Genomic DNA, 22047 nt, shown 5'->3' with positions numbered 1-22047 from the left:
TCCTCATGTTTGTAAACTGTAAACGTAAATCATTTGCATTTACAATATTCAAGACAAAACAAACCCAATGTGGTATTACAAGTCGCTTCATTCGAAACTTTTTACATTCAGAAAAAAAAAAAAAGAAACACAAAGAAGAAAGCCAATGTAATTGCACCGTGTAGAAGAAGTATATATTATTATGTACACTTTCCTTTGGCAAATCATTTACACAAACGATCCATCATATATTCACAGAGGAACAGGCTTCATATTACGGATTCTCATATACGTCAAAAACTGTGAAGGCAATTCTGCAAGAAGCGCTTGTACTACAGAGACCTGTCCATCTGCAAAGGAACAACACAAACTCATTAACACCCCCACCAACTCAAAGGAACTAACTAAGCCTTTGTCATACGGTTCTTGTGGGTTAAATTCAAGAATCAGAACAAAACTCACGTTGCACGTCTCGTAGTGCTACAAACTGAACGATATCACGTGACGCCACACGCCCGCTCGAGCTCTCCAGTCGTTCACCTCTGTCCGCGTCTAGTATCTACAAGACCACACCAAAACCAAACACACAGTTTACACAAAAATCATATATAGTTGTAAGAATCTTACTATGTCTTCTTCTTCCATAGACTTTTTACCTCCATCTCTTTGAAATCGGCTCCTCCAACTCCTACAATGAGCATTGATAACGGCAAATCCGATGCACTGACTAGTGCATCTTTTGTTTCTTGAAGGTCTGTTATTACACCATCCTGAACACAAGTTTTTTGGTTATAAACAAATGTTTGATTTTGTTCTGATGTTGGTTTATATTTATTTATAATACTCACTGTGATGATTAATAAGACGTAATATCTGCGTGAACCTTGAGCTAGAGACTGGCTGGCTATCATTGCAGCAGAATTTATCACCGGACCAAAAAGGGTAGGCCCTGCTAGAGAGACGTTGAAGAGCGCACTTGTGTATGAAGTCATGATTCCTTGAATCCCATCCACCTGAGAGATAGAAAGAAAATAATTAGATTTGTGAATACAAAAACATAAAAAATTCTAATAATATTTGATAAACGAGTTGAGTTTTGGTTTTACCTCAGAGTATGAACTGCTTCCATTGAGGTTAAAGCAATGTGAAACTGGAGAGTCAATTGGACGAGCTCCAAATCCCCAGGCAGGGAAACGTTTGTCTGAGTCATAAAACTGCAATACTTCTCCAACATCCACTATTGCCTGTTTCAATAATAATAAAAAAAAAAGAATTGGTTCTAGTCAGAGTGACTGCTAGTTAAGAAAAATGAAATAACATGATCAAGTCCTCACTCTCTGGTAAGCATTTAAATGTCCTGAAGGATCAATGTAGTGCAAAGAATCAGGGAGGCGTGGATTTCCATTTGAAGCTGCAAGGACAATAAGAGATATTTATATTAGTGTCCAAGAAGCTTAGTTTTTAATGATTATCTGCAGTGGTGGTGTAAGACCTTATTACCTGTGAAATCGACTGCTACCATGAAGCTTAGTTCAAACCCAGAGGCCAAGTATTCCAGGAATGTGTGCTGGACAGTCTCTGTAAACTTGTCCACAAAAAGCTGGCTCTTTAATACCTTTAAAAATAAGGAGAAATGTTATCAGATAAACTTGCATGAAAAATGCATTTAGCATGTTTTGGACCTTCATACCTTGCTTTGTCCAGCACCAGTAGTAGGCAAAGATAAGTTGATTCCTTGGCCAGTCAAATGAAGTTTCTCCAAGTCTGAAAGCGATTTTTGAACTTTTCTGGCCACCCAAAATAAACGAGTACTTATGTCAGTTAACAGATAAGAGTTACTCCGAAAAAGAAATAGTCTGAGCTCTAATCTTTACCCGATGAGACTGTGTTTTCCATTGGAATTAAAGTCTGAGCATTCTATTATCAGTGGGCTGTCCTGCAAGATTATAGGGAGAAAATTTGAGACATCTTATCTCAGACAGAGAAATAGACTTTCTATTACATATTCATGGATATAAGATTATTCTGATATACCTTACTCCCGGCTTGTTGAACACTTAGAAAGAGTGGTTTCCAGATAGGGTTAAGATTGTTCTTCAGGACTTCAGTTTTAGACACTGGGATTGGAGTTCCTTGCTCCACAATCTTTGATACCACCAAAAACGGATCCTAAACATGAGCAATAAAAATGTAATAAACGAGTTATATTTTATTTTATGTCTAAACTGTGTTATTTTAGGTAAAAAAAGGCTTAGGAGGAGAATGAATCCACAAACTCTTACACTTTTTGAGAAAAGATCTTTAGATTCCAAACTCGAACATCTGAATACAATCTCCGTCGTAATCTTAGAAGCAAGGGACTCCTCAGCATGGATAATAAGCTTCCCATGGTGATGCTGAGTCTGTGCAGCAACGCCTTCTTTACGCTTTAGCTCTAATGTAATCGTCTTAGTTGATTTTGTGATTATCTGCGTGGTTAAATAAGTAAATATTTAAAGTCCAACACATGCCAAAACTCAGGTCTATCAGACAAGTAAAAGGATAGCATTTAAATTAAAGCACTAGTTGATACCTCAGACAATACACATGTTGCCTCACCAAGAAATTGCTGTTGGTCAAGCTTAAGCATCTGAAAAGTAAATCTTCATCAGTAATGAATGAATGTTGAGACACAAGCATGTGGGTGGTGGTTGTGGTACCCACATTTTAAAGAGACAAAAAAGACTCATCAGGAAAATGGAGGAGACATAACAAGATGAGGTAGAATTAGTTACCTCCTCTTTTGAATTTTGATACTGAGTGTCAACATCATACACACGAAACCTGTGTAACAAACAAACAAACCAACAGAAGGTGTCAAACTACTTTGATCAAGTAAAGGTTTTTTTTTTCTTTTTAAATCTCTCTCAGCCACATATTTTGTTTAGAAGCAATCTTACAAGAATGTCTGGACAGTCTCGAAATGATAAGCGAGTGTAAATTTCTTAATCCATTTAGGAGCTAAGGAGTTCAAAACAACTTCGCTGCGGTACACTTCCGAAAGTGTCTCATCTTTTTCCTTTCTATAGACAACCACCATAGGATCACTCTGCAATAAAGAAAATTAATATAAATGTGATGCCATGGCAAATACTAAAATAGCTCCATCACTGATAAGACCTTTGGTTAAGATATCAAATGACATAGCTTTGAGGCCATTGCATAGATACACTGCCTTCAGGCAAAAACATCAAATTAAACAAAACTAGAGGAGCCATTACAACGAATTACCTTGGAAAGCACGTCACGGTCTCGCAAATTGGAAGCACAAAACGATAGCTGCAAGAACAAAAGACAAGACATTAACAATTATGAAACCCTCAGATAGAAACAGAACGATGAGATAAAATGATGTAAAGAGGGAACCTCGATATGAGAGAAGAGACCGTTGAAACCTCGAGACTTGAGATAGTAATCAACGGCGTCGTTCGTAGTGCCGCGAGCAGAGGAGATAGCAGCAGTTCCACCAACGCCAGCTATAGCCCCAGCTCCAGAGGAAACATCGGAGCAGCAGTTTCCCATAGAAACGGTTTGGATGAACAACACACAGACAACAGCTACACCTGTTTTTTTTTTTTTTTTCACAAAGAAGGAAGACAGAAATATTCAGACGCAGTAAAATGGGACCCCACTTATGCCAACGCGGCCTTTTATTTCGAATGACTGGCTCCCTCGTCTTCCCCTTTTAATACTTCTGTTTACACGAAACATCCTAGAAACTTTCAGCTACTTTCTCAGAAACTCTCTTTCTCATAAAGAGTCTTAGTCAATTGTCAAAAAAAAAAAAACTTATTAACGTGTTTATTAATTTTAATCAAACGTCAAGTTTGAGTTACTAAAAGAAAAGATTAGTTTAGAGGATTCAGCTTTTGTTTATTTTTGATTAAGGGGTCATCATTAACATTTTTTATTTACCAGTCTTGGTGCTTTTATAAATTCAAGGTGCCAATGTCATGGCACATGCTAATTGGTTTGATCACAACATAATTTTATTCTGGGGAAATATGATAGCTCAATACTAGTTGATCTATATGATCTACCTTCCATTTTTTAGCAATATAATACTATTGCAAACATTCGTTGTCTGTTTACACCAATCGAATCATTATTTATTATGACACATCATAGGCTTGTGGTCAATAAACGATATTTCCTGAATAAGTGTAACTTTGACACTTTTAACATAGACTAAGAAAGTAGCGGAAATATATGTAAGTTGCTATTAACTACATCTTTTTAATCAATAGTATTTGAGATAAATAAAATTATTTATAAAATCAATGCAGTTTGTCATTAATTTTCAGCTGAAAATAACTATAATTTGCATTGGAATTGTAAAATGACACTTATTATGAAACAGAGAGAGTACTAAGTAGAACCGTTGATTTCCATCTAAAGTACATAATTAAGAAAACTATAATAGGCATTTTTCTTGACATTATTGGGTCAAGAAATTTTTTCAGTGTAATATCTATATTCTTTTCATTTTATGCCAACTGCAATTATCATTCTTCTACTGAATAATTTTGTACAGAAAATTATTATTTCACAGAAACTTTTGAGAATTTTTCAGACTACATTTAAAGCTGTTGCTTTTGAAAAATATTCAGACTAATTGTTTGGTGTAACTTGTAGTAAAAAACACGACAATTGCCATTAAAGTGACGGTAGGAAATAGTTAGGGACTTTCACGTTAGAATATTTTACATATTTGGATAATTACTCTGAAATCTTGGGACTTTTCACGTTATTTCATGACAATTCACCTAGGCAGATTTGAACTTGATTTTTCCCCATTTATGATCTGTGACACAACAGCAACAACAAAAAAGGCAGGACCAGACCCTAAGTACATAGTGTACCTAAGCAAATGTAAATACAATATGGGGAAAGAAAGATAGAGACAGACCTCTGAATCAAAATATTTTTCTTTAATTGGAGAAATAAGTTAGAAAGAAGGAAAATAATTCTTTTTAAAAAAGATAAGAGAAGACAAAGAGGAAAAGCAAGAGAACATGTCATGTGAATTACAATGCAAGTGCTCAGTCATCATATACATAGTGTGGGAGACTTTAAGACCCCCATAGATTAAACTCAAAACCAAAACAAAAAAAAAACAAAAAAAAAGCATTTCTTCTACCAACAGGTCTTCGGGTTAATCTTAGAGTCAGTAAGCATATTCTTAATAACAAATCCAAAATATCAAACATAAAGAAATGGTTTAGGAGAGCTTGTGATAAAAGAGTTTTAATATGTTTTTTTTTATTAATTTGTATCTCAGTCAGAATTGCACTTATGAGTAGGGATTCGAGCACAGAAATTAAAACCTTATATGGATAGCTTTTTTTTTCTAACTTACAGCAAAGGAGCTGGAGACTTTACCTCTTATGTCAGTTTTTCCTTCTTTTCCAGTGAGTTGCACTAGTTTGCGTCCACCACGCACAAGTTTCCCCAGATCCTGCAAAGACGTTTTCAGCATCAAACAGTTTCCCAACTGAATATAAAACCATGTTTTTCAACCGAGTTTGAAGATCCACTACGTACAGGGGCATGTGTTTTAAGATGTTTGATTAGGCTTTGTGGTTGTATCCTATGTCTGATGGTAATAAGACTGATTCACCGCATTCCGATCTGCGGTTGAGGAATATGCCTGGCTTGCAGCATGCCAATCAGTTGTCCGAGGCCAGGAGCCCCCTGATATAGAACCTTGCGTTAAAGCTTGCTGAGTGTATCAATCAGCTTGAGCATGTGATTCTGTTGTGAATCCAACTGTTTGAGCAAGTTCTTGCTTAAAACTTGTGGCCGCCTTTGTAATTCTCTGATAGATAGCAGACTTGAAAGGCAGGATATTTCTTGTCCAAAAGCTTGTGGTTGTATATCCTCCAACTTGCCACCATAAAGAAGTCTCTTCTCAAAGTCATAGAGGAAAAGCTTCATCCCTGGTTTGATTACTCTCAACAATGACTCTTCCTCCTCTTGGTATCCCAAAGACACGGTAACGGTAGCAATCAGGTTTTGTTCTCCCGTTACAGATAAAGATGTAACCAGGCAGCTCTTCATGTTCCTCTTGATCCCATTTTCTGATCCAATGGATGAGTTCCCACAAAGACCATTCCTTTTATACTTAGCACTAGTTTGCACAACATCGGAGAACTCCATCTCCATCTCCATAGCCTCTGCCACTGTATTTCAGAGTACAAGTAAGCTTCCTTTTTGTGACAAAGAGAAGCAAAACAATAACATATATATATATATATATATATATAGGAAGACAATACAGGAGGAAGCAACGTAGAAAGAGGCAAGACTGGAACTGAAGTTTTAAAGCTTTAAGCGACTGATGTAAAATCAAATCTAAATGATAAAACCCTAATGTGGGTGCACTGAAAATGACGCGAGAGGAGCATAACATATTCGACTTACCTGAGAAGGTAAATATTCGATTTTGAAGCCCGACGACAGGGATTGGATACGAGGGCAACTGAATTCAGACAGCGATCAGCGCATTTGTCTGCTCTCTTTTTTTAATTCCAGATCATTAATTTCAGGTGTGAATCTGAAATCTGAAATTTGATTCTGCACAAGTTTGTTGTTGTTGTTCATGAAAGATGGTGTGACTTTCGCTCACGTGACAACCATGGATGAAACTAATGGGTCAGAACCTAATGGGCCTTGATGGATTAGCATCAGCCCACTTTGTGATTGCGCTGCAAGAGCAGAAACAAATAATAAATTTAGTTGGAACAAACAATCAATCAAGCCGAGACCAAAGTTGGTGGTGTAATCCGATCCTAGTCTTCTTGTGTTCGATTTCATCTCTTCCTGTGAATTTCAGGTAGGTTCGTTCGTGTGAATTCGTTGTCTTCTTAGCTTGTTAGGGTTCTGCTCTTGTTGTTACCTTGAGAACGCTGGTTCTTAGTTTCCTCTCAGCTTGTGTCAATCCAAGGATTTGCCATTGATTTGTGCCCACTTCTCCTATTGCCACTGAAAGTAGCTAGCTTCTTGTATTGAATTGTCAGTTTACTCTGTCTTTTCGGCTAAAACGGAATACTTTTAAAGCTTTTTCCCCCTTTCAGAGATATGTCTTCAAGGGAGAGGCTAGGTTCATCTAAGCATTATAGCCGAGGCATGTCAACTAGTGGTTCATCATCATCCCGGCACCACGAGACCATCTCTTCCGCTTCTGACCACCGGGTTTCCCATTCCGACGTTCTTGAAAACAAGATTGCAGCTCGAGCTGCTGAGATTGACCGTCTCTCTAGTGACAACCGCAAACTTGCTGCTAGCTACGTAGCTCTCAAGGAAGACCTATCCCTTGCTGACCGCGAAGTCCAGGGACTGAGAGCTCACATCGTCAAGACAGAGACAGACGGCGAGATTCAGATCCGAGGTGCACTCGAGAAGATTGCGAAACTTGAGGGTATTGTCAACAACAGGGATAACATCAGGAGGGAGCTGCAATCAGCTCACATTGAGGCTCATACATTAGCCAGAGAACGCGAGGAGCTAGCTGCACAGGTGAAGGCGGCAGTAAAGGAGTTGAAGAAGGTTTGCCTCGAGTCAGAGGGTCTAGAGTCTTCAGTTCAAGAGCTTGAGCGGTTGAAAGAAGAGCACCAGAGATTAAGGTAAAACGAAACGTCTTTTACTTGTCATCATCATCAGTTGGTCTAATCATTTTGGTTTCAATGGAACAGGGAAGAGTTTGATGCAGAGAAGAGCGGTAACGTAGAGAAACTTGAGCAATTGAAAGAGATGGAGAGTAACATAATCGGAGCAGTCAAAGCTATTGAGAAGCTGCGAAGTGAGATCGCAACCGCAAGGAGTAGAGCTTGAGACTCAAAAGAGGGTCTTTCTATTTAGCAAAAGAAACAAAACTGTGTTCCTAATTTTCGCAATATATATAACATGAGTTTATCTTTTTCACATCAACAGTCTCATAGAAAGGTCAAGCAACTAGATCGACTTCATCGCGTTGAGGGTAAACCACATCGAGCCTCATCAGTCATCATACTCTTGTACTGTTCAGGCACTGGTGCACCACCTCGCACACACAACTCCACAACCGCAGGAGCTTTCCCATAAAACCTCTGCAAGCTATTGTCAAGAGCAGAAGCATCTGGATCCCGAACATGCCACACATAGTTTGGACCGACCACATCATCAATAGAAGCTTCCTGCCACGCGTGCATTCCATCTTGTGGCTTTACACAACCTCACTTTGTGTCCCTTTGGACCCACCTGATCCACGCTTTGTATCTCTCCATCAGCTTCCTGAACCCTGAAACCATTTCAAACCATCGTTGAGATTCCTTCAAGCTCTTCTTCTCTTCGTCACGACAATCATCTTCTTGTAAAACTGTAGCCGTCGTAGGAAAATCATTGACGTCCTTCAATGCTGTTCACAGGTTTGGATCTTCTCTTCGATGGGAACTTCTCAATCTCAACCTACTCCTGCTTGTATGCATAACTCAAGAAGCGCAGAGATTTTAGGGACGGTAAACCTCTCGACGTAGTGGACAACTCTAGGTTTGACAGCACGGTCATAAAGGTGAACAAGACCCCACAAGATCTCATGACCTTCTTTGCCAATGTGAACCTCAAAGCAGAACCTGAGAACAAAAGAACCTTCATTGAACACTAACGTCTGTGATCATTTAAAGAAAACACATTACTATAACATAAACATGAAAAATCATAAACAAAGCACACATAGTTTCACAGGGTTATTGAGAAAGTAGTCCCCATATGATTCCACACTCTAAAAAGCTAATACGCATTGTATCTGCTCGGAGATGATACAGAAGAGTGAAGTAACCTGCAGCGATGAACCTCTGAATATGGTGATGAATGATTGTAGAGAGGCCGGAGAGTAACGAGGCGCGGCAACGGTGAACTCTGTGAGCCACGTGGACGAGTTCCGGCACGAGTAAGCCGTTATCCGGCGGATCTTCCAGAACTCGACAGGGCTGTGATTTCCTCTCCTCCTTGGCGCGCCGAATCAGCTCCTTCATCGGAAACTGTGAGATTTGCACAACCAGCTTTCTTCTCTGCATTTTTTTCCCAATAGAAGAAGAAGGGGTTTAAACCTTAAACCCTGAAGCTGTTTATGGTTTTATGCTAGGAGGACCCAATAGCCTAGCCTTTTAAAAAAGAGAAAGAGCCCATTATGAAGACAGAATCTATATATATGAAGCTGAAGAAGACATCTGCATATAAGCTTATGACTAGTTCTTGTGCTGAATTGTGATGCCCAGATCTTTGTTGATAAATATGTCATAGGTTGTTGGTAACCGGAAGAATGTGGTCAGATTCTGTGGAGACAGGCCAGAGATTCTGTTTTATGAAGCTGGTCGGTCTGTGATGGCCTAACCGCTAATATCATCAACATGGGATAAACCTAGCATTAAACTGCTGGGTAAACGGGCTTATTCATTTCCGCACTATGAAGCCAGAAAAAATACATACTCAAACAATATTAATGTGCCAAAACATTCCTAAACTAAATAAGAGTTTGAATTGCATATCTAAACTCATAATAAATAGGTAAAACATGCCGATAGCCGTTTATATGATGATTTAGACTATTTTTTTAAATTTTTTTGTAGTTTAGTCCCTATAATTCTATTTTTTGTTAATATGCCTTAAATAACTTAAATAATCAAATTTATCATAATTATAATTTTAATTTGAAAAGTACAATTTTATTTTTTTTTACCAGATTTTAATTAAATTTAAATAATAAATTTAATTATTTATTTAGATAGTTATCATATACAATATATTAATTAATTTTTTTTTTGATGACCCTGGTATCCGGAGCCTCGTTAGGATCCGACTAGCGCCAATGACCGTCCACCTGAGCTTAGCCGGGGAGCCCGCCGAGGCATCCAGGAGGGCTGGTGATCACCCCATTTAAATCCCACCAGTGACCACACGTTAGCAGGCTTATCCGTATTGGGTCCGAAGGTCCCTCAAGATAATCACCTCCCAGCGGCGTTCGACCCATGACTTCCCAGGTTGAGTTTAACCACTGGACCACTAACACCCAATTAATTTAGTATCAAAAGTATGTTATATACCTTATTAAAACATGAGAATTAATTATAAATAATCTTACTCATATGTAATATTTAGAAGAAATACCACTCAATTTATATTTATATTAAAAAAATTTACAAATATAATCATTCAAATTTTAATCAACATAACTAAAAATACTCTTTAGAAATTTGATTTTACAGTAGAGATCTTTAATAATATTACCCTTACTTAATAAAAGAAAAGAATGGCTAGTTAACCAAAAATAGTTTCGAACGCAGCATCTCAAGAAAACAAATATCGCACAAAACCACTAGACCATATTACATTATTTTTATTTTGCTACAAAACTAGTATGTAATATTAATAATACACAAAAAGTTTACAAAACTATTTCCCAATTAATTCTCGTATAATTACCAAATAATTGATTCGGCACTAGGTTAGGGTCAAGCGCATACATTATGCCTAGTGTAATTAACATTGGTTTTGATAACTACAAACAAAAATTACAAATTTTTAATTTTATTTATATTATATATATCACGCAAGCACATAATAAGATTTGCAACTAAAATAACCTAAGAAAATAAAAAATATTTTATAAAATTTAAGAACTAGTGAGATTAAATCAGGCTTTAAATTATGACTGTTTTTTATGTTGTTTTCTATTTATTTAAATTTTTTGTATCAAATATTTTAATATGAAATAATAATAAAATAATATATTTATATTATTAAATCTATTTTATTTGATAAAAAATATTTCTATTTTATATATCACCATATATTAAAATTTATTTCCAATTTTGAAATTATAAATAAGACCAATTTGATGATTTTAATTATTTGTGGTACTTTACAAACAAATAAAATGGCAAAAACTAAAAGATAATAATTTAAAAAATAAATCAATATATTTTAAATGGACTGACACGTGTCAGTTACGAAGCATGTTTTAGCTATTTATTATGAGTTTAGGTATGCAATTCAAATTCCTATTTAGTTTAGGAATGTTTTAATACGTTAATATTGTTTGGGTATGTATTTTCTCTGGTTTTATAGTGCGTGCATGAATAAGTCGTTCTTCACCGTCGTCTCACTCACTTCTCTACAGTTTTTGACCGCTCAATGTCTCTAAAAAAGAGTTGCATTGTGTTTCAATACATACAATCATGTTAAAACAAAAGATTATGAAAATTTATATTATATCCAAAAAGGAAGCATTCATTAAAATCTCCAAAAAAGTTGCAACATGAAATGGCCACAAACAGCCAGCAAAGAAGTTGAATGTAATCCAAGGCTTGTTACATACTACATTGATAGCAAGAAGACAAAAATCCTTGAATAACCCCAAACAAAAACAAAAAAAAGTAAAAAGAGAAACTCTTGAAGATTTCTCAGGGATATTGATAATACAACAAAAACTGGTGAAGCAACCTGTGAAGGTTTGAGGTCAACAAAGTTTAATGATCTCTCCAAAAATATATCTTCACCGCAAAAACAGTTTTGTCAGGGTAAATTTACACCCCCGATTTACAGAACTCTAGGGTGTGCTGATGATATGATTATAATAATATAAAACTTTTGTTATATCTTTAGCTCTTCATTTTTCCTTAACTTTCTTTTACCTCTCTGCTTGGTTTTTTTGCTCATTGGTTAGTTCTCCTTCAAGAAAGGATCGGTTCCATTAGGAGGTTCTTCTCTGTTTTCTGAAACGGAAGCGATGCTAAAGCCGTTGTGGTTATCAATGCTACTGCTTCGTGGCTTTCCTGGTCTTGATCGTATGTTGGTTCCCATTGGAAATGGTTCCTGCAAATAATAACAACAAAGGTGACAAATATGAAAAATCAATCTCTTATTGAGTAACTGAGCATCACCACATCTTTGAACTTATGAGATCTCACTAAGAACCCATTTCAATATGTGCAACCAAAGGGAGAGCGAAATTGAGTAACTACTACGAAATGAAAACCTAACAAGATGATGTTATCTGATGTGTTACTAACATTCACCTGATCACCAGCATTTGGACCATCGGTGTGGAAAAGAATAGGCCGGCAACGTTTGTCTTCGTTCATTAAGCTTGAGTTCTGGAAATGGGCAATAAGTGCTACTTTTCCTTGGATTCGAGCATATGTCAGAGTTGCCACCTTCTCGCTGTTAAACTTTTCCCACTTTTTTCCATTAAAAGCCTGCAAGTGTTTTTAAAACTTTTAACCAATGCTCTTCAAGAGAAAAAGCCAAAAAAATATATAAAAGGCAGACTGTACCTTATAAAATGGTACAATCTTTTCAGGTTCAATAAGGTTGATGAAAGCGTATCCCACATTGCATTTGTTCTGAAACGAGAAGGTAAAATTAGGTTAGTGAAAAAACACTGATACTGCAAATACCAAAGCCCATTTTCTGCATAAGACTATTATATAAAAGGTTAGGACGGACGCCTGCTTGCCTTGAAGTCAATTGGCAAATAAAGGAAATCATACGTTCCTTTACAATGCTCGTCAATGGCGGAGAGAAGCATCTTAGAAGTATACCTAAACCATAGCAGCATTTAAAAGAGTTCAGAATTGAAAAGGAATACAGCAAACAACCTACGAAGCTAACAAAAGATATGTGTAACAAGGAATGAAGGAGAGACACTGAATCCACTTACTTATTTGGAATGTTTTTAAGCATCAGTGTTGTCCTGACATCATCCCCACGTAATATACGGTCAACATCAAGCTCAAACAGTTTCTTGTCAGCATGACTAGAGCTAGACTCGCTTCTACGGTGTGAGAGATTCCTGTATCGTTCATTAGGCGAGTCAAACGAACCCGCCATTGAAACCATTGGGTTCCTCCCGGGGAAGAGATGAGACAACTGTTGGGGAGATCGCAGTACAGCATTTTGGGAATTTATATCCATGCGATTCCCAGCAACATGGGAAAGGACTTATGAGAACCAATTTCCATTGGATGTGAGGGTGAAGAGCCAGGAAACCCCATGCTACCATGAGAACCTATGTGGAAGCCAGGCGATTCTAGAGATTCAGCTACATAGGCTTGTCTTCTATCCCAGAAAGGCGAGTTTAATACCGCGCAGATCCAATGTGGTGGTGCACAGGGGAAGATGCCATATTCACCATAACAGGAGGTGCTCTAGAGAATACGGTAACAGGTGGGCGCTGACTAGTAATGCTGTTGAGGTGAGACGGCGAGCTAGGCCACATCATGCCACCTGAAGGATTTTGTTGCTGAGTATTAGAATTGCTCCATAAATTAAGGTTAGGGCGGCGGGAGTTTTGGTTCATGGGAGACCCTATGCCTACAGTCAAAAGACCACAACAACTAAAAGTGAGAAAAAAAAACAATATTATGTATGACAGTAGAAGAAATACTTCCCACAATCTTCCAAAATTAAAATTTTAATAGCACTCAGTAATTGTGCAATTCTGTTGACATACACAACGAATGTTTCAGCCACTTTCAAATTCAATTTCAAACCCAGCACAGTGATCTGTCTATATGACTGCAATTAAGAACATAATACTAATAATATTTTCCCAGGATGACAAGTTTTACACCAAGAATGCTTTAAAAAAAAGTTGTCTACAGAAACAGTACCTAGAATTTTCATCGCTGTAGCACATTTCAGATTCCACTAAAATTGTAAGGACCATCCTAATAGTGTGCTACGGCAGACATTCTTCTTAAACTCACAATTGTCAACTACATATCATCATTATTCTTCGACAAATTTATCAAAACAGTAGCAATTTAGAGATAAAGAGCTTACCCCCTCCGTTAAAGCCATCCACTCCACGAACATTATGTATCATAAAGGCATCATTTGCTTTCGAGCCATCACTAACGACTTCAGAAATGCTGTCGAGGACTTATATGGACTACCATTTGTAAAGTTGTCGAGGTACTCTGAAAAAGAATGAGGATGAAGGTTTGGCATGCTTTGGATCCCCATATTTGAATTGTCGAGAGGGTGGACATGCTCCTGAATTCCGGGCTTGCTGGCTGAGATGACGTTTGCCAAAGGTGGAAATCCAATAGGAATGCTGAGACTCCTATGACGTTCAATGAAGGAGTTCACAGGTGATCCAACAGAACTATGACTAATCCCCATAGGTCCACCATCAATGGAGGTTGAAGGAATTATTCCTGGGAAATGTCTCCCTGACACAGGGATATTTAACGGCAGTGGTTTGAGTATCAAGATGACAAATCATTCAATAAAAAAAAGAATTACAAATGCTGAATGCAAAAGCATACCCATGTGCCCAGATGATGTATTAGTAAAAGACATTTTAGGTAGAAACCCTTCAGCATCATGTGCAACAAACTGTGACATGTACCTGAAATAAAGAAAAAAGAATGGGTGAACCCCATACATCTACACAACTGGCATCCTCGTAAATACTTAACAGCAAGCACATGTTCAAATCATTTTGATTTAGGATTTTGTATTCATTCACAGCCCACAAAGGAATATAAACCAGGGAGAAAAAAACAACCAGTCACCCACCTTTGACTCTCTGGATAGGTTAACGCAAGTTTAAGCTGCTTCCCAGCAACCTCGAGTCCATTCAGGCCACCAAGAGCAGCCTCTGCCACTCGGATGTCAAAGAATTCTAAGTATATCTGTGGGTTATCGTGCATGGTTCTACGAATCTGCAAACCACAGAAACATCATTAGAATCTACCTCAGAAGAGTAGCTAAACGGAGAATCTCAATATATCAACCTCTTTGATTTCTCCATACGATTTGACCATTCGATTGAGTTCTTCATTTGAAATAGACGAATCAATATTAGTAATCAACAGGGCTCCTTTACTGGCGTCTTTTCCTGAAGGAATTTCCTGGTACCAAGAAAATTATAAGATAGATACAAATCAACATAAGTCACAAGTACTGTCCACATAGCAAAGACAATATCTTTCATAAGAACAGGGAATCATACCTTGGGGATAGAATAACGAATATCAAGTTTCGTTCCTCTTAACAGCTTATTGTGGAGCGCTCTCGCCGCATTTTGAGCAGCCCTTATATCATAGTAGGATACCATGATAAAACCACGATTATTGCAAGCTGTATGAAGAGCCTGGATGTCTCCAAATTGCTGAACAAGTAAAAGTATTCTCAGTACGAAGTAATCAATTCCAGATTATATAAACAATCTGTGGGGGGGAAACGCTGCTGGAATAAGGTACCTCAAAAAGGACCTTCAGCTCATAGTCTTCGACATTGCTACTGATATTTCCGGCCAAAATTGTTCTGGATGGAATTTCCACTCGATGATGTTCGCCAACAGAATTATTGCGGCCTCTCTCTCCGTTTCTGGGGCCCATAGGAGGAAAAACATCTCCATCTAGCTCCATGCCACCAACACTGCTGAAAAGGTCAAAATCATCTAGATCATCTCCATTGGCACGAGATTTACGCCCACGTCACCCATCACTTCTGCAAAGAGGTCATCCTCATCTGGCAGAAGATTTCCAATAGTTTGCGCCTCAATTTCTTCTAAAGATTCAGAGGGTTCTTCCTCACGGTGGGTAACAACTGTGTTCGCAGACATAGGAGATAGCATATTACTTCTCTGTAACCGTACTGCAAAAACCAAGAATTTGGAGACGCATTCAAGTAGTTAAAGTACAGTAAGTTAAAGGAGAAAGAAACAAACTTTCACGATCGTCTATGATGTACTAAATTAACAAACGGCGTTTCTTTACCGTAGAGGATTAAACAAAATCAACATAATAAGTAACAATTCATAAAAGTGAACCAGAAGCTTACGTTTTCTACTAAATGTATCAGACAGTGAGCTGGAAAATAACTACTTTCCCACTGGCTACCATTTGTGGTGTTTCTTGCGCTAGGGCTAACAGAGGGGTGCACCTCAGACAAGCTAGATTCTGGCTTCAGCTGGTGACTTTCAGGTGTCCAGGAACTCTTTGGCAGATTTGAAAATCTTTCACGACCACCTTGGTTTTCAGGCATCAGGTCTGTTTTCAGAAACCCAAATTGCCTCTGCCAAACAAAAGAACAAGTATACTTGAGAAACAAAAAGAAAACAGTTTTAAACATCATAGAAAATAGTGGCAGATAATGTGACAAAGATGGTGCTACAGAGTTAAACCCCATGAAACAATTAAGAAAAAAAAAAAAAAAGTTACCTCTGAACTAATACGAGTATCTTCACGAAAGTGGGAAGGTGTTGATACACCTCTCTGTTCCATTATATCAGACGGCATCATGCAGATGACAGCAAAATTTGGAATAATAAAACAAAATCTCTTTTGTAGCTTTTTAGTCTTTTTCAACGGACCATATCACTTCCCCTGAAAGATGAACAACCAGTTTTAGATTCAAAGCCATTAAGTCTCCAAAAGAAACAAAATCCACTTTTCATTGCAAAGAAGGATCTTGCCAGAAAAGGGCCCAATTGTTCACGTATCAGCTAGTAGATCAAGCAAAATAACTCAAAGGAACACAAAAAAAAAGAAAAAAAAAACATAAGAATTCAATTAGAACTAAGCAAAATCCAAGTATGAAACAAAGTCAGCAACTTTACGCACTCTGAGAAGAAGTTCAATACGAGAAAAATCATCTTAAACCTCTCTCCTTTTAAAGCGGAGTAGAAACACCTGGAAGACAAAGATTAGGTATTTCAAAAAGCCATAAGAGACTACTACAATTTCGCCTAATTCATGATCCTTGTTCAGCTCATTATATGCAAACAGGGAAACCAACTCCTACCTAATTCACAAACTTGGGCACCGAGTTTAACTTAATTTAAGAAAATAAACCTAAATTACTCACCAGCAAAGAAAAATAAATACAAAGAGCTTACCTAATTACAAACAAACACAATTACGCTTCCTCCCAAACATATTTTCCACTAAATTAAATTAAATTAAAAAAAAAAAAGAACCTTGTGAAGAATGGATCTCGTGAAATTCATTACCTTCAAAAAATATAAGCGATGTTCGACACAGAAGAAAGAGAGAGAGAGAGAAGAAATTCGCCTTCTCTTTTATCTTCCTCCTTTCCTTTTTGTTTCCTTCTATCCAATCACATCCATCGCAGAATATTTAATTCACACAGATCAATTAAAATAATCAAAAAAAAAAAGTGAATCGGTGTTTCTAATTTTTTTTCTTTTTTTTCGAATTTCCTCTCCTCTCACGACGCGTTGTTTCCAACGAATAATCTATGCGACCGGCGGTAATTATAATAGTTCCGGCGAGACTCTTCCCGTCGACGTGCGGTTCCGGTAGTCTCTCCTAGAGAGAGAAATGGAGAGGAGAGAAAGAGTTTTTTTTTTTTTTGTTTTTTTCGGTTAGTTGGTTTAGACTAAAAAAAGAATGAGAGGAAAAAAACAAAATAGAGTTGAGGAGAACACTCTGCTGTGTTGGATGTATCGTGGATCTAGTGGTTTGGTACGATATTAAATCTGGACCGTAGGATTATAATTAAAACTGAAAAAAAAATTACGGTCTCGCACGAGAGTCTCGACGGCAGTGAGCAGTCGACGAGCGCGGTTTATAACTTACGAGCAGAGCAGCCTATTGAACATGTGGACTATTTGATTTTTTTGCTTTTCAAGTGTGATTTGTTTTTAATATACAAACTATTTATTATAATGTTCAAATGAAGTTAGGAAATCACACTTTACTATTATACTAGGGGTTTGCCGGTTTTCTAATATTATTTAGTCATTTTGATACATAACTTAACTATATGGTTTGGTTGTTAACACGGAGTTTATGTTGTTTTATAAATTTAGAAAAAAAAATTCATGGTATCTTAGAAAAAAGTTATAAACTTTTATCGAAGACATGAAGATATATATTAATTTGATTATCCTTTCAGCATAATTGATGTTAAGATGATTGCAAAGAAATAAAAGTCTTAAAAAACATGATAATTTATTAAAAATATACTTAAGAATATTTTTTACTTTTGTATTAAAATGTTGAAAGACTGTACTAATTAGATATATTTTTATATTTAAAAAAAAATACACATCACACATGGATAATGGACAGCTACATCTCATTTATCATCAAGAGGAATGCATTAGAATTGATAGAAAATATAACGCATATTTTGCTTCCTTAACCGGGGAAAACTTAGTTTTTACAAAACATTGATGATTAATGATCTAATATGATGTATATTTTGTGTATACCATTCGCAGAACATGTGATTTTCACATAAAGTCGTACTTCAGTCTGATCATATACATATAATTAACTGTGTTTCATTTATGCACTGAATGAGAATTTTTGTCTGAGATATTTTATTTATTTGATATTTTAAAGCATTTTAGACTGAGATGAATTGTCTGCCTGAAATTGTATTATTATTATTTCTTGTTTGTTTTTGTTTTATTTTATTATTTCATTTTATTATATTTGTATAATAATAATTAAAATTTATTTTATGGAATTTTCTCAAAAGTAATAAGTTGTTTTTAAAAGTGTAATAGTTGAATTGTTTATTATTTGACTGTAGTTATTATTTTTATTATGATATAGGCTTCAATTATAAATTTAGATTTCATCATACAACAAAAACTTAAATGATACAAGCTTCATTTATAAATTAAGTTGTGTATAGTTTTTACACATAATATCAACAATGAGAAATGATATTAAACATACCTAAAATCTTAAATTTCATTTATTTTGCATTATCATTTGAAATTAGATGAAATTCTTTTTTTGTCATTCTCAGACTTAACCAGTTTTTTATTTAAAGCCAGTGACTATCTTTTCTCCCCCTCTCGTATTTTTATATCAAGATTTGCTTACAATATTTTTTGAAACATATGAGTTTTATTTGGTTACAAATTTTTTTTGTGACATTCACAGATGCTCCAAAACATATAACAAACCATAATACATTGTGTAATCTTACAGTGACGAGAAGTAATCTTATAATGGATATTCATAGTTTGGCTTTTATGGTGATTTTTGGTCATCTGCACTTGTGTTGGCGCATATTTGATTGTTGGAAAATTTGCAACAATCATCACCTGATTTCAGCTATGGGTCTGTCTTTAGATTAAAACTTTATACTGCCTTACATAAAAAGAATCACGATTAATTAGACATCACATTACAATTGTATAAGTAAATCTCCTACTCAACAAAGCCAGGTAATCAACACCATTAGCATATTTGAGCAATAATTCTTATCCACACCGAGAGCACAAAATTGCATCTGAAAGCTTCAAATCTACTTGCATAAATAGACACGAAGCATTTACAAAATATGGAAATTTCTCAGAACTTTCAAAGCGAAAACATATAATTGAAAATCTGATCTGTGAATTTTAAATCAAGATTCAGTATCAAGAAGTGAATACACACAAAGGAAATGAAGAACTACCCTATCTAATTGACACAGAGGTGAATACTACGGTCAATGCAAAGCTCGTACATCTAACCGCTATCCAAAAGCATTTTCGTGAGAATACATAATGGTGTGAAGGGCATATGGTACCTGGCGTACATTTCCCATAAGATTCTTGTTAGTGACTCACATAATCACTTACATGATCAACTGAAAACCAAAATCAGCATTACAGAATCTGGAAAATATAATATTTTGTATACCATGTGGGAACTGCTGCACATACTCGAGTTGCCAAAACCCTCTTTCAAACCTTCTTCATGTAAACAAAAGTAAAGATCAAAAAGCATTCTCTCAAAAACCAGAAAGTGAGACAAAGCAAAAAAAACATTGAGAGCTATTTAAAGTGTACCTTGAATTGAGGTAGAGAGCCAAGAATATGAACAAAACCTTCTAAGAGTAAAGATTCTTCCCTTTTCAAAAAATAGAATCAGCTCAGAATGAAATGAGCAAAAAAATTCAGAAGAAAGTGAGTGTACCCCCCATGCTCCCAATATATTGACCACATCATATATAAGCCAACGTTCAACTCTTGCAACAACCACACAATTTTCTTAGTTTTGGAATCCAAATAAGGTTTAGATATATTTACTGAGAATTATGAATCTCACCTAATTTGACCGCGGCATCATCCATGCCAAACAAATTAACATCATCTCAGTTATATAGTCTCGGGAAACTGGATCGTACATACACACAAAAGACAATAAAAGTTACACAGAAACTCAATTTGGTGGAAAAAAAAATAATATATATATATAATATAGGCAGGGAGAGATATATGTAAATACTTGGACAGAGAACGCCTAGAGATTTGTCCTTGCCGCTTAAGAACGTGGGAGCGAGAGCATCCACATCTTGAGACACAATCCTAGCCTCCCAAAACCTCAAAAGATAGACCTCCGCCGTGTTTGAACAGCGACCGGCTTCTAATCAGCAAGAAAGGTGAAGGAATTAGCCATTGTTGGAGCTGGTAATTAGCAGAGATTATAGTGATAGATTCGTAGATACGACGTTCTTGATCAGCACTGTAAACATGCAAATTTATAGGAGACCTTCCACCGGTTACATATGAAAGGCAGAGCTCGAATTAATGATACAGAGTGGGGCGACTGGGATGAAGATGTTAATGGTCGGATTAAAGCAGGAAATTATGGGAACCGAAGGCGTTACAGAAGTCAATCGGAGGCAGCTTCATAAGGATGAAAGGGACAATTTACTTATTTACGGTGAGTTTATTGTTGTGCTCAGACACATACACACATGGCCTGGACAAACAACCTGATATAAGCTCAAATAAAAGAATCAGTCTTGGTATAGTTGAGAACAAAAAGTTAGTTTCGTGAATTTTTTTGGTTTGACACGTGGCGCAAAACTCCCCTAGGTGCTTGATGACGTGGACAGCCTAATAACAAGATACTACTTCAATTTTATAGTATAAGATGAATGAAACACTAATAAAAGTTGTTAGTTTATATTGATATACAGTGCCTCTAAATTAATAATTTTATTATATTGATAATTCTATAAGTGCAATTCTTGATTAAGTTTTTAATCACTGCGGATGTTGAACTCAAAGGAGCAATTTTAAAAAGAAAAGTTGATAAGTAAGTTTTTCTAGCTACACTCTTTGTTGAAAAAATACAAAACAAAGTGTGAAACTATATACTACGAGAAATTATGTATTTAGCCACGAAAAATATTGTGGCTATCGACTAATTTTCGTGGCTATTTAACACTTAGCCACAAATCGCCACAAAAGCGGATGAATATCCGTAAGTATTCGTAAATATCCGTAAATTCTATATTTATTTATTTTTGGATATCCGTTTTTCCGGATATCCTTATTTTTCCGAAGCAAAACAAATCGAAAAATTAGATATTCGTAACATACGAAGCAAATCACAAATACCTTCAAAAATCCGGATATCCGATCCGTGTCCCCCCTAGATCTCGCAAGTCTCATCTTTCAAATTACTAGTTAAACAAAAGTTTATACTATTTATGTGTTATGATGTGTATAAATCATTGCTTAAAGATTCACGAAGTGTTTTGTATTGGGATCTCCGTCGAACATTTTTATCATTCGATTTCGTAGAATACAATATTTGTATATCATTCTGAAAATGTCAAATAGAGTATTTCCCCTCCCCCCCCCCTAATTGCATATGTATTTTATAAGATAGTAGTGGTCCACTATCTTATAGTATAACGATAGATGATTCACATTAATACAGTATATGACTTGAACCGAGCTAAGCTGAGCTGACTGGTGGACGAAACTGAGAGTCGCGTGAGAGAGAGGGTCACTGTCCCATATTTTAAATGCTGCTAGGCTGTGTAGAGGATTAGAAACGCATTTATTTTGAAGATGCTCTTCTCAACAATCCACGTGTCAGTATTTCGTTAGTTTACACAGCAAAAGAGTGAACTAGCAAATCTTACCTCAGGATGTGATCATCTACCCCCACTAACCATCTTAAATCTTTGTGCACCTTTTTCATATGAACCGTTGGATTCACCGATCCACTTGAGGTTAACTGTATCTAACCGGCGTTGAATTACAACCAA

At 36.3% G+C, this 22047-nt stretch overlaps 3 protein-coding genes and 1 pseudogene across 6 annotated transcripts; 1 reads left to right on the top strand and 3 right to left on the bottom strand.

The window, feature by feature from the left end:
• Positions 1–19: 19 nt before the first annotated feature.
• LOC106421959 (protein BONZAI 1) lies at positions 20–6593 on the bottom strand. Of its 3 annotated transcripts, XM_013862794.3 has the most exons (19): positions 6442–6593; positions 5563–6200; positions 5401–5476; positions 3385–3581; positions 3250–3297; positions 2919–3067; positions 2754–2802; positions 2552–2608; positions 2262–2447; positions 2014–2148; positions 1854–1915; positions 1670–1766; positions 1480–1594; positions 1314–1390; positions 1086–1223; positions 828–992; positions 636–749; positions 442–538; positions 20–329 (listed from the first exon to the last, which is right to left on the bottom strand). In XM_013862794.3, exons 4-19 carry the CDS (start codon positions 3538–3540, stop codon positions 232–234), a joined length of 1743 nt encoding a protein of 580 aa, XP_013718248.1. In that variant the 5' UTR covers positions 3541–3581; positions 5401–5476; positions 5563–6200; positions 6442–6593; the 3' UTR covers positions 20–231. The 3 variants fall into 3 exon arrangements, with proteins under 3 accessions (XP_013718248.1, XP_022555524.1, XP_048607590.1); XM_022699803.1 differs by lacking the exons at positions 5563–6200; positions 6442–6593 and having other exon boundaries at positions 5401–5497; XM_048751633.1 differs by lacking the exons at positions 5563–6200; positions 6442–6593 and having other exon boundaries at positions 1480–1585; positions 5401–5497.
• A 60-nt stretch (positions 6594–6653) lies between these two features.
• LOC125583977 (protein FLX-like 4) lies at positions 6654–7941 on the top strand. 2 transcript variants are annotated; one of them, XM_048751634.1, is made up of 3 exons: positions 6654–6853; positions 7095–7643; positions 7713–7941. In XM_048751634.1, the coding sequence occupies exons 1-3, from the start codon at positions 6660–6662 to the stop codon at positions 7849–7851; spliced, it is 882 nt and encodes a 293-aa protein (XP_048607591.1). In that variant the 5' UTR covers positions 6654–6659; the 3' UTR covers positions 7852–7941. The 2 variants fall into 2 exon arrangements, with proteins under 2 accessions (XP_048607591.1, XP_048607592.1); XM_048751635.1 differs by having other exon boundaries at positions 6746–6853; positions 7078–7643.
• LOC106421852 lies at positions 7852–9541 on the bottom strand (annotated as a pseudogene).
• A 1706-nt stretch (positions 9542–11247) lies between these two features.
• LOC106421850 (protein MEI2-like 1) lies at positions 11248–17409 on the bottom strand. The gene is given in 19 exon segments (XM_048751632.1): positions 11248–11868; positions 12072–12251; positions 12330–12398; positions 12512–12596; positions 12716–12987; positions 12990–13141; positions 13144–13368; positions 13840–13930; positions 13933–14231; positions 14328–14410; positions 14581–14726; positions 14799–14915; positions 15017–15175; positions 15267–15502; positions 15505–15663; positions 15850–15891; positions 15894–16083; positions 16230–16394; positions 17021–17409. Coding segments are annotated over 18 exon segments (2739 nt in total). The 5' UTR covers positions 16311–16394; positions 17021–17409; the 3' UTR covers positions 11248–11715.
• Positions 17410–22047: the final 4638 nt, after the last annotated feature.

The sequence above is a fragment of the Brassica napus genome, chromosome C3, assembly GCF_020379485.1.
Source record: "Brassica napus cultivar Da-Ae chromosome C3, Da-Ae, whole genome shotgun sequence".
Taxonomy (NCBI): domain Eukaryota; kingdom Viridiplantae; phylum Streptophyta; class Magnoliopsida; order Brassicales; family Brassicaceae; genus Brassica; species Brassica napus.
The sequence above is the reverse complement of the archived record's forward strand: the minus strand, read 5'-3'. Positions and strand labels throughout refer to the sequence as shown.